Source organism: Lethenteron reissneri, chromosome 3 (assembly GCF_015708825.2).
Source record: "Lethenteron reissneri isolate LAM-NWPU_2019-01 chromosome 3, ASM1570882v1, whole genome shotgun sequence".
Classification (NCBI taxonomy): domain Eukaryota; kingdom Metazoa; phylum Chordata; class Hyperoartia; order Petromyzontiformes; family Petromyzontidae; genus Lethenteron; species Lethenteron reissneri.
The window spans coordinates 5,733,868-5,747,049 of record NC_083781.1 but is presented as its reverse complement, the minus strand read 5'-3'; the positions used below and the strand labels follow the sequence as shown (position 1 = coordinate 5,747,049).

Here is a 13,182-nt window from a genome sequence, read left to right as displayed (position 1 = left end):
CAAGTAAAAAGATAATATATAAAAATCATCAAATATTATTAATCTCAATTATGGAAGAAGGGTTAGTATACAACAGCCCTACCTTGCTGAATGGACTCTGAAATCATACTGATCCAAGCCTCAAGTTGGTTACATCAGGGTGACTAGTGATATGTGTTAACCAGACCCCACCTTTCTGCTGATACCCATTAAAGCTTAATAATAGCTGAGTTTGGCTTTTTAAGCAAATGTGAATAACCAAACATATGTAAAGGCTTTGGGCTGATGGATAAAATGTTACCTACAGTATTTATTTTAGTGATTAAACCTGCATTCCTAATGTTTAACACATTTGCCAAACTAGGAGACTATTTTAAAAGCACACGTGATTATTTTTTCAGTAAACTTATGTATTGCTATTGGCTTTGTATTCCAACTGCCATTCGCAAGTGATAACATTATTCTTTATCTGTTTTAGCTGTGGCTAATTAAATAACAAATCCACTTAAACTAATGTCCAATAATGGGCCCGAACAAGAAGGGAGGTTTTGCTTCACGCTATAACATTATCATACAACATTGCAAACTTGCTGATTAAACCGTACCCAATGGAGAATATTTCATGGACTAATAACCTTTTTCTTTATAAGACTAGCATTGCATAGTTACTCAGTTTAAACCCATCTAGATATTTGGATAAGATGCTTAACTCGTATTTGGATAAGAGGCCAAACAGGGACAGTCCAGTCAGACTCTCATACTCAGTTCAAATACTCAGTCTATGGACAACCTTGTTTGGTGTCCATAATTAAGACTGGGGATTAAGATACAAACTTTTGTGTCATTATTGGCAGATTTGGAGCGGACTGAAGAGCCCGCCTGCCTCTCCCTGACGCATCCCACCTGGCTGCAAGTGTGAAATTCCTAATCAGAGAAATCCAAGGTAAAGTGGCGGTCTGGCTATTCATGCGAGGTAGAATTATTTCAGAGAAAGGTGGTTCTCAAAACTAGGTTGTCAGGGGAATATTTGACCTTTGTTGTACCAATAACACTGTATACTGAAGATCAATGTTTTAACAACATAAGTTACATGTTGTTTTATGTCAATGTAAATAATACATACTGAAGATAAATATTTTAACAACATGAGTTACATTTTTGTTTCATGTCAATGTAAATAATACAATCTTGAATTGAAGCTTTCGTGACTGCAGGAATCCATACTCTTTGGTTCTTTCAGTAAAGTCACGTAGATATAAAATAAAATAAATCGCGACGTTTCGGAAGCAAAACAAGCATCTGTCATCAGGTGGAAAAGCATGGTCTGCTGCTGAGGCAGACTGTTTTAAAAGGTTTTAAATGGGTGTAGCCCAAGGGTCATAAAGAAGTGGCCGGGGTAGTGATGTTAATGTGAGAAATTAGCATGTAACTGGAAAAGAAGGAAAGCGGCCTCTTTGGTGAGGGCATGGAAGTGGCTATGTTAATGTGAGAGATTAGCATAATATTAATGTGAGAAATTAAGAGGGCACGGAAGTGGATATGTTAATATGGGAGTTTACCATGATGTTAATGTGTGTTAATGTGAGAAATTAGCATGTAACTGGAATACAGTTAGACATTAAAGCTCTTTGTCAATCCACTACTGGATGAAGGCTGCCCAGTACGAAATTGGGCATGGTGGTTTTTTTTTTATCCGCTCTTCACGCTGAGCAGTGCAGGTTGGGTGGAGGTCAAGGACCAGATTAGATATGCAAATGTAATTAAATGAAAAACATGTTAATTGGTTATCTGCTTGAGATCACTCAAGTCAAAGTTAACCCATGCATTACAGAGTGATTCTTATACGAAGTTTAAGAGTAAAAGTAGTAAGAAGCAGTGTATTAAAATATATATTGTGCTCAGTGCATATAACCATGTTATGGAATATTTTTTTATAATTAATATTATTTAGTTACATTACTGCATTGTTAAAAAAATATTTAGCCTATTTGGTTTTTCCATGTCAGATATGGGGTTTGTTTGGCCATACTTCATAATGAGAATAGATTTTCCCCGTTTTCTGGCAACAAAACAGGTGTTAAGATGTTAAAACACCAAACTGAAACCTTTTACAAGGAATCATGTCTGCATTAACCACAATACTTGTGGTCAAAATGCAAATAAAAAACACACTGATAATATATGCATTGTCTTTGAAACTCATTGGTCCACACCAGAGCCTAGTCTCAAATGGTGTTAGACCAGATGCCTTTTGGCTCCAAAGAAAGCTGTCTCTGGTGTGGACCAATCAGTTTCAAAGACAATGCATATATTATCAGTGTGTTTTTTGTTTGCATTCTGACCACAAGTATTGTGGTTAATGCAGACATGATTCCTTGTAATAAGGTTTCAGTTTGGTGTTTTCACATCTTAACCCCTGTTTTGTTGCCAGAAAAAAAGAGGAAAACCTATTCTCATATTTTGGTACTGGCAAAGGAGGTCCCATGATGTAGCATACTTCATCATGTTGGTCATTGTGGGTTGATGGAGTGGGAAGATATAAATTTCCACTTCTGTTAGCTGTGATCGGGTATAATACTGAAGTCAGGTTCATAGCACAGTGTGGGATGGTGCGGGGATGTCTTCATTCATCAGTGGATAGGCAAAGGGCTGTACATTTATATGTTATTGTTATCATTAATTTACAAAACTATATTAAAGTACTGGCACATTGGTCAACAGTGGCATATGTCCCAGCACTGAGCTTACATTTTCATTAACTTGATAATAGCATAAGTAAGTATCGATGTGTTTTACTCACTGTTCACACAAGTATTTATTACAGTAAATGTGTAATTTAAGACTGTATATGATTTATTAAGACAAGATATGTATGTAAAATACTGAAAGGCACATTTGCTGTACATGTATTTGTGGACCAGATTCCATGGCAATATTTTTCAATGCAATCACTTTCATGTATATAGTTGGCTCATTATGAACACGGAGTTTCAGAAATTAAGAAAATGGATAGAAATTAAGTCACTATATTTTCCGCACTGCACTAGCATGGCAGTCAATGAACAATAAAAGGCTGGGTTATAAATTGACAGCACTAGTGAGTGATTGGTATCCAAGTGAGTAATCCCTTATGTCAATGGTTTTAGCTATTTACTTAAACAAGTAATTATTACCGCCTCAATTGTTATGTAGAATATACAAGAATAACTTCGCCATACAGTGTCTGTCACTATAACCGCAGGTATTTAAGTATTTTATTATAAAATGTTTAAATAGAATATCTTTTTATAGGTACTCAAAAGATAAACTAGTGGATCTTTGAAGTATTTAGTTAGTATAGTGGTTTTACATTGAACAGCACAATTCATTGATTGTATGTGCTTCTACTCAGACAAGACAGCTTCTTGCTACTTGCTACACGTAATTTTGGCAGAAAATTGTGAAATAATTGCATTTATTTAAATGGCCTGCCACTGTCTTTTGTAATATGTATTGCTTTTAGCAGATTTCATCTGAACTCTATATACACTGCGAATTACTTTCTACAATATAAGTTACTTTTTAACACCAATCATCCTGAACTACCAGAGTAGGCCTTTTAATGTTTACCCAACATGCTGTGTTTGCTTGACTGAGTGCTGATTCAAATCAAATAATGATTTTGTGGGTGTATGACTATGAGAGCACTCCTACATTTAATCAACGCCTTGTCACGTAGGTCGTATTTACCAATAAGCAGTGTATAACCATGGAAATGCAGATTATGGTGGTTTGTAAGAATTGTAAATTGGAAAACGCCGACTTCTTTATAACCATAAAAGCAGAACTCCATTTTGTTTCTTGATACATAAATAAAAAACGTTTTTGAGTCCCATCACCCTAATTGTTTTCCAGACCGATATTATCAAGCTGCATATGTTTATGCAAGCAAGCATAGACTTTCATTCTTTGGGGAGGTATTTACCTAACCTCTTCATTGACCCAGCTGCAGCGACAATGCTAACCACCGTGTGTATGCATGTACGTTGAACCTTTTTTGCACCACCGTGCTAATCGCAGGTGTGTGATGGCTGTGCAGGGCTGTGCTGCCGCGCGGTGGCGGACCCAGCCCTCGCAGTGCCCCACGCCTGCCTCGCTGGCAGCATGTCCGGAGGGAACGCGGCCGCACTCGATCCCGCTAACGCCCCTTCCCGAGGTGAAAGACGTGTTCTGCGATTACATCGCCATATGCCGACAGGTCAGGAAGCAGTTAATAGGGGTTTCTGGTTTCTGTGGTTCATTCGTATTTCATTGTAATGTGATTTAATTGTTTATCTTTTGTCTGTGTGCTTTTGCTGTTTATGCATTTGCTTGTTTCCTTATTGATATACAGCGAGGGAAAAAAGTATTTGATCCCCTGCTGATTTTGTACGTTTGCCCACTGACAAAGAAATGATCAGTCTATAATTTTAATGGTAGATTTATTTGAACAGTGAGAGACAGAATAACAACAACAAAATCCAGAAAAACGCATGTCAAAAATGTTATAAATTGATTTGCATTTTAATGAGGGAAATAAGTATTTGACCCCCTCTCAATCAGAAAGATTTCTGGCTCCCAGGTGTCTTTTATACAGGTAACGAGCTGAGATTAGGAGCACACACTTAAAGGGAGTGCTCCTAATCTCAGCTTGTTACCTGTATAAAAAACACCTGTTCACAGAAGCAATCAATAAATCAGATTCCAAACTCTCCACCATGGCCAAGACCAAAGAGCTCTCCAAGGATGTCAGCGACAAGATTGTAGACCTACACAAGGCTGGAATGGGCTACAAGACCATCGCCAAGCAGCTTGGTGAGAAGGTGACAACAGTTGGTGCGATTATTCACAAATGGAAGAAACACAAAATAACTGTCAATTTCCCTCGGCCTGGGGCTCCATGCAAGATCTCACCTTGTGTAGTTGCAATGATCATGAGAACGGTGAGGAATCAGCTCAGAACTACACGGGAGGATCTTGTCAATGATCTCAAGGCAGCTAGGACCATAGTCACCAAGAAAACAGTTGGTAACACACTATGCCGTGAAGGACTGAAATCTTGCAGCGCCTGCAAGGTCCCCCTGCTCAAGAAAGCAAATATACATGCCCGTCTGAAGTTTGCCAATGAACATCTAAATGATTCAGAGGACAACTGGGTGAAAGTGTTGTGGTCAGATGAGACCAAAATTGAGCCCTTTGGCATCAACTCAACTCGCCGTGTTTGGAGGAGGAGGAATGCTGCCTATGACCCCAAGAACACCATCCCCACCGTCAAACATGGAGGTGGAAACATTATGCTGTGGGGGTGTTTTTCTGCTAAGGGGACAGGACAACTTCACCACATCAAAGGGACGATGGACGGGGCCATGTACCGTCAAACCTTGGGTGAGAACCTCCTTCCCTCAGCCAGGGCATTGAAAATGGGTCGTGGATGGGTATTCCAGCATGACAATGACCCAAAGCACACGGCCAAGGCAAGAAAGGAGTGGCTCAAGAAGAAGCACATTATGGTCCTGGAATGGCCTAGCCAGTCTCCAGACCTTAATCCCATAGAATATCTGTGGAGGGAGCTGAAGTTTCGAGTTGCCAAACGTCAGCCTCGAAACCTTAATGACTTGGAGAAGATCTGCAAAGAGGAGTGGGACAAAATCCCTCCTGAGATGTGTGCAAACCTGGTGGCCACCTACAAGAAACGTCTGACCTCTGTGATTGCCAGCAAGGGTTTTGTCACCAAGTACTGAGTCATGTTTTGCAGAGGGGTCAAATACTTATTTCCCTCATTAAAATGAAAATCTATTTATAACATTTTTGACATGCGTTATTCTGGATTTTGTTGTTGTTATTCTGTCTCTCACTGTTCAAATAAACCTACCATTAAAATTATAGACTGGTCATTTCTTTGTCAGTGGGCAAACGTACAAAATCAGCAGGGGATCAAATACTGTTTTCCCTCACTGTACAATTTAAGTTTTTAAACATTTGCTGAAATAACAATGCATAAATTCGTTTTTCTACCACTGTACTCTCAGCACCAGTTAAAGAGTGAAGCCACCTCTGCATTATTCAGCTGATCTTAATTCGAACATAAGATTCCTTCTTTCTGTCATTTATTCGCATACTTTATTGCGGGACTAAAATTCACATTTCCACTCTTGAGCTGCTGTGAAATTTATATGTGCATCAAGGTGTTGCTGTTTTTCTGTTAACAGTACTTAACAACAAATGATGATTCAAACTCGTTGCGCTTTTGATGGTTTATTAAAAAAAAGACTGAATAATGTGCCCTAACTAAAGGTATATAAAAATTGTGATTTCAGTCGCTTAGTTTGTACAAGTTTCGTGTTTTCAGGGTCTTGCCAGTAAATCAGAAACTCATTCACAGAAGGAATGAGCTATACAGTAATAATCAATATTCTACAAATGTTCCATGACTTTGGCCCCTGGATTCACTTAAAATAATCACACCACGTACAATATATGTCCCATTATGCTATCTTATAACAGCGCTGGGACTACAAGAGCTGAAACAAAAGCTTTTATGATTGGCGAGGGAATAAGAGTGCTAAGCGGTTGCAAAATGTACCCTGTTGAATATACCTTCATATTTAGTTTTGCTGTATCTCAGCAATTAATATATTGAGTGCATGTCAGCAGAACCCACTGTAACAGCAATATTGATATATAATATTTCTGAAGACATCAATTGTGCCTCACTTTAGTTATTGGTTATATTCTGTGCACAGCATTATTTTTGTGAAAACTAAATTACAGTTTTTGGGAAGTGGCTTCTAGTGTTCTCTAGTTATCACTGTGGCTTTCAGCATGTATACTACGAAGCACAGGGATTTCACCATGAGTGCATGTAGAAGTAGAAAAGCATTTTCAAAAACTTTTATGATTCTGTTATTTTTAGGCTAGTAATTAGTTCCCTTGCCAGTGAGGCAGTTTGTACAGAGCACAAAATAATGTTTCTGAGCAATCTTCAGGTTTAAAAACTACAGCATTATATTAACATTAAACAGAGGTAGTTGGATATGGTAATGTGAGTCAGTGGGGTTAATAACAGTCAAAGGACACTGCTTAGATACCAGATTTTAACCCAAATTTCCATCATTGCACATTAAACACATTCTCTAATGTTTGAGGGTCTAGACCTGTTCCCCAATCACTTAAACATGTAAACTGAATACATCGCTTGATGATACTGCTTTGGCAGTGGTGAACAAACATAAATAACAAAAACTCAACACATTCCTCAATAACATTGCCATAAAATTTGCCTATTACATATTTTTGTTTTATTTTAAGGCAGTGTTATTGAAAAAATAAAAGTTTTTCCTTGATTACTAGAACATAGATTTTTCTTGCAATAAACACGGCAGGAAATATAAGGATGGGCCAATGTAAGTTAATCCAGAATAATTGTTGTAACCTGATGTTAGCGTGCCGTGAGTGTCTCCTCAGGACATGTCACTGATAGAACCCATTGGACTATAGCCTTTTATTAATAAAAAAACAATGACGAACAAAAAGAAGGGCAACAACAAAGGGAATGTTTTTAAGACAAACCGTATCGCCGGTATCGAGCAAGGCGCTTTACCGCGAGCTGCGTTGCAGTGGGCCTGGCATCGGGGGCGGTGGACCCGGGCTCGGGCGACCCGGTCAGAGCCAACGACGGTGCTGCCGCCGCCGCTGCCGCTGCCTCCTTGACGACGGTGGCAGCGGCGGTGTCGGTGGCAGCCGACGAGGAGGACGACGACCCCGGCGTGGTGTTCTCGGAGCCGTCGCACCCGAGCGCTGTCCTGCTGGGCGTGCGCGCACTGCGCGAGGCGGGCGCCCTCTGCGACGTGACGCTGTGCTGCGGCACGTCCGAGTTCCCGTGCCACCGGCTGCTGCTGGCCGCGTGCAGCCCCTACTTCCGCGCCATGTTCTCGGCAGGCCTAGCCGAGAGCCGGCAGGAGCGCGTGACGCTTGCCGGCGTTGATGCCTCCTCACTCGGCCTGCTGCTGTCGTACGCCTACACTGGGGAGGTGCGCATCTGCCGCGCCAACGTTCAGGCACTGCTGGCGGCCGCTGACCTGCTGGACGTGCCGCCCGTGCGCCAGGCCTGTGCCCGCTTCTTGCAGGTTAGGATGAGCGGCTCGGCTAAGCACGGGGTTCTTTTATTGTTGTACATTAATACATTCCTGCTTACTTTTTTTTTAGCTCGAATCCGTCTTGAGTTGTTTGAACTCCATTCCCCTCGCCACCGTGCGGTTGCTTCCCTGCCCATGTTCAACTTGCCTCAGGACCTTTTTTGCCTGTGCCTATGAAATCAATATGCGCACTGTCTGTACATTGTTTAGATTCCCTTTAAGTGAAATAAACAGTATTACATTATGCCTGTTTCATGGTAACTGTATAAGAATATCATATATACATGCATGATGTGTGGAGAACTACACATTTGTTTAATCATTGTATAAATCACTTCCTGTAGCACTTTAGGCCACCAGTAATGTCCAGTCCTCAGGATAAAGGATTCTTAATCATGAAAACCAAGTAAAGGTGTCAGTTTTTTTAATAAATCCTTGTGGAGTAACTTTCTAATTTCAGATTTTTGGTCATGATATTCATGACAGTCATGCTGGAGAGAATCAGAAATATTGTACAGTTATTGATAATTCTACTTTCACTGCTAATAGTACTTTAGGAGCATTAAAGTATAGCCTTATGTTAAAGTTATCTTATCTGTTTAATCGTCATGCCTTGAAATGGTAAGTTAATTGCATCTCTATTTTAAGTGTGCAGTTGCCATAATTTATCCCATATGGTACATCTGCCAGCGCTCACAAAATTAAATGCAGCCATCCATCTGCATAGGGTACAACAACTTCCGCTGGCTTACACCAATACAAGAAGGCGTTGGCAATTCTTTATATTGGAGGGAGAAAATTAATTGCTCCATTCAGTTCCTGAAGAAACTCCCAGCACGTGGATAAAAATGTCAGACATCGCACCAAATAACATGCCGTTCAGAGAGCTATATAGCACAACTTCTAAAACCTACGTAGCAAAACTATTCATAACCAGTTGGTTGAATGTGATTGGGGAAAAAAGACTTTACAGCGCGGGTTTACTTTTGACATGCTTTTGTGCTGTCTGTGCTTTGTGTGTGCTCGTATCTGCTTGCGTCTTTGACCGTTTGGCCGCAGTCACAGCTGGACGTGTCCAACTGCCTGGGCATGCACTGCTTCGCGGAGGCGCACGCCTGCCCGGAGCTGCAGAGGGCGAGCCTGGACTTTGCACTGCAGCACTTTGCGTCCGTGTGGCAGCAGGAGGAGTTCGGTGCGCTCACCTCCGACAAGCTACTCGAACTGTTGGCCAGTGACCGGCTCAACGCGCCTCGCGAGGAGACCGTCTTCCAGGCATCACTCGCCTGGCTCAACCGCACCGCTGACCGCCGGCAGTACGCCGACAAGGTGCTTTGTTGCAATGCAATTATAAAGGGTCCCATGGTGTATAAATACAACTGGCCAGGTGGCTCAGTGGTAGAGCGAGCGGCTCACCATTTGAAGGTTATGAGTTAATTTAATATTCTATAGATAGACTCACCCCTGTCATAGAAAAGTGTAATTTCCACCAATGGCTAATGGATGTTAACAGGAGATGAACACTGCCTTAATGCTTATTTGAGCAGGAAACACTGGTCTACAGCCAAAATGCTTACAAAATAAATGTAGTCCAACTTTACTAATTCTGGGTCACTGAGAATGAACTGATGCTTAAAATTGTTGATTGGCTCTAGTTTTCAAGATATGCCCCTTGACTTGGTATAGGCGGAGGATAAGTGAGTTATAAAGGGAAGGGATCTCAATCAAAATGACTAAAATGCATATTTGACTGGATCTATGAATAAATCTATGACAGGGTTTGGACAGGACTTGCTTTTTGAGCAAAACAATGAATGATGGCAATCTGAACCTGGTATTGCATCAGATTATATGAATTTAGTCATGTTATTCCTTGAAGTCATGGATGATGCAATCATAACTAGGCTTACATTCCTCTGCTGAACAAATTGCTCTATATCAGCTCAAGAAATAATACAGTGTCGTGCTCTCTTATTTGTTAGTGTTTGATTTTGCAAAGGGACACATTTCTGTTTATCCAAAGTGAGTAGAGATGCCTCGTACTTGTGTGAGCAAAGCAGATAACTTCTGATTTAAAGCTTTGGTGACTGCAGGGATTCATATTCTTGGTTCTTTCGGTAAAGTCACGTAGAAGGGAAATAATAAAATAATAAAAATATTAAACAATACAATTCTCACGACGTTACGAATCCACAGCAAGAACATTTTCTTGCTGTGGATTTCACACCTGATGATGATTGCTTGTGTTGCAGTCGAAACGTCGTGAGAATGTTATTGTTTAATATGTTTATTATTTTATTATTTCCCTTCTACGTGACTTTACCGAAAGAACCAAGAATACAGATAACTTCTGCTATGTTTTTGGTGAAGTGACTTTTGCATCACAAGTGCAGTATAACCACTATGGTTAAGAAAGCCTATCACCTTTATTATGGCTGCAAAATTGGAGACCAGGACAAGATGTGGGCCCCACACATATGCTGCATAACTTGTGCAACAAATCTTGGCCAGTGGTTGAATAGGAAAAGGAATCTATGCCTTTTGCAGTACCAATGATTTGGAGAGAGCCAACAGATCATATCAGAAATTGTTACTTCTGCATGGCGCCTCCAGTTGAGAAAGGTGTCAAAGAATAAAAAGTGGACTGCATTATCCAAACATTCCATCAGCTATACGCCCCGTACCCCACGGAAAAGGACTGCCAGTTCCTGATGCTCCAGAATCATTTTTACTTGAGTCAGACGAGGAAGAGGATTTTCTCCTCCTCCTCTGAACCACACCTAATAACACAAGGTGAACTGAAAGACATTGTCAGGGATTTGGAACTACCCAAGAGTTGGGCTCCAGACTGAAGCAGTGGAATCTCCTGGCAGGTGATGTTAGGGTTTCCATGTTCCATAACCGTCAAAAGGATCTTGTCCCATTCTTCTTCATGGAAGGTGATCTTTTAGCCTGCAACAACATCGATGGTGTGATGGCAGCCCTCAACATCGTTCTTGATCTAGATGAGTGGAGACTGTTCATTGATTCATCGAAGATGAGTCTTAAAGCTGTTTTGCTGCAGAATGGAAATGTTTTGCCATCAATTCCAGTTGGTCATGCAGTCCATATGAAGGAAACCTATGACAACATGAAACAACTTTTGAGGTGCATAAACTATGACCAATAGCAGTGGCAGCTTTGTGGCAATTTTAAGGTTGTTGCACTCTTGCTTGGTCTGCAGACTGGATACACAAAGTACTGCTGTTTTTTTATACGAATGGGATAATCACGCGGGAGATTCCCACTACATCAAGATAGATTGGCCACTCAGACAGTCATTGGAGCCTGGGAGGAAAAGTGTTCAGCATCCACCAATTATTGAATCAAGGACGATTGTGTTACCACCCTTGCACATCAAGCTGAGTCTGATGAAGAACTTTGTCAAAGCCAGGGACAAAACACAAGCAGCTTTCAAGTTCCTCCGTGGAAAATGTCCAAGGTTAAGTGAAGCTAAGATGAAGGATGGTGTCTTTGTTGGTCCTCAGATTTGTGAACTTCTTCGAGATGATGCATTTGACAGTGCACTGTGTGGCAAGGAAAAGACGGCATGGAAAGCCTTCCAGTTAGTGGCAACACATTTTCTTGGAAACAACAAGGCAGACAACTCCAGGGAGTTGGTGGAAAATCTCCTCAAGGCATACAAAAGCCTTAGTGGAAACATGTCACTAGAGATACACTTTTTTGCACTCGTATTAAGATTTTTTCCCACCGAACTTTTGTATCATAAGAAATTGTATTCATATAACCCTTTTGCTGATATTTAAAGTGTTACATCAACAGGACAGGTGACATGTTATCATGTAAAGCAACCATAAACACGTGAAAAGACCTAGGTTTACAATTTATGAGTAAAACTCTTCTACCTACACAATATACATGGACGTAAAATGTAAAAACTTAAATATCTTGGGAACGGTAGCCAATCGGTTTTCATTGTCATATTTGAATTCAGCACATCAAAATCCATAATTAACAGCACATTTAATCTCTGAAGCAGACGACGTCTAAACAATTGTAGACCAGTGAAATCACTTTTGACTTTCACAAATATTATTCACTCAATCTCTCAGGCCTCTGTCTGCTATGAAGAAAGGCCATTGCCCTAAATGTCACTTTAATATTTGTTTTCCTTTTTGAAAAGTGTAAGTTTGTTTTGTGTGCCACTGGCAATGCAGTGTCACCAATACATCTTGTTTTATTCATGGTTGGCTTTCTGGTTGGTTTTGAACCCAGTCTAGCAGTAGCGATGACTCGCTGCGAATGCAGGAATTAGGCTCCTGGGGCCTGAGTAAAGAACGACTTATGCAAATATATAAATGGTGGAAGTCTGGTTAAAGATAAGAATTGCAATTCTATAAGGGAGTTAAGATAATTAAGTGGGGTATAGTAGGAGAGAACTTTGGGCTTGTCCGGACCACTTTCAAGTTCATTAATAAGTTACATAATAACAAAATTAATAATAACGTGAATAACAAATACAGCCGCAAACCGGCTGAAGCACACTGAGTGATGACATCATTTTGCATGGGAGACCTCTGCTAGTAATGTTGCATGGAGTTGTCTTTCTGGAAGATGTTTGGCAGGTGCAATGGGAGTGATAATATCTCTAGAAACTGCTATCACGCCCACAGCGTTACAATCTTACGCGAACACCTCTATGTCTCTTGAATTTGGTTCCATTTTAGATATTGCTACAATCGCCGCCGACCAGTCTTGTGACAAATTTTAAGAGTATTTTATGTACTCAAGCCCCTGACCAACTTAGCAACCTCACCATGTGGTTTATTTGAATCTGCAATCTCTGTGCCTTAATAATGTAATAAAATATATAAAGCTTAATTGACTCAATTTGATAAAATAAATGTGTACATCTGCTTCCTGTTATATGCTGAATCTGTGTCCATCCACATGTACGTTATGTGCTAACTTAAAAAGTGACATTGGTAACTTGCACATTTAAGTCTCTGCTTAGCTTTCAAATCGCTAGCGGATTTTCACATTGACCTGGTGT

The 13,182-nt window shown here is 40.5% G+C and overlaps 1 protein-coding gene across 9 annotated transcripts in view; it reads left to right on the top strand.

Moving 5' to 3' along the window:
- LOC133345453 (kelch-like protein 3) overlaps positions 1-13,182 on the top strand; it is a 43,152-nt gene that overhangs the window by 16,409 nt on the left and 13,561 nt on the right. Inside the window, exons 2-5 of one of the 9 annotated variants that reach the window (XM_061556255.1) lie at positions 834-922; positions 4,058-4,174; positions 7,936-8,123; positions 9,192-9,458. In XM_061556255.1, the coding sequence (XP_061412239.1) occupies positions 4,123-4,174; positions 7,936-8,123; positions 9,192-9,458 (507 nt within the window). In that variant the 5' untranslated portion in view covers positions 834-922; positions 4,058-4,122. Of the gene's footprint in view, positions 1-833; positions 923-4,057; positions 4,217-7,614; positions 8,124-9,191; positions 9,459-13,182 lie in introns of all 9 variants that reach the window. The other 8 variants (XM_061556221.1, XM_061556246.1, XM_061556239.1 and 5 more) reach the window with 8 other exon arrangements.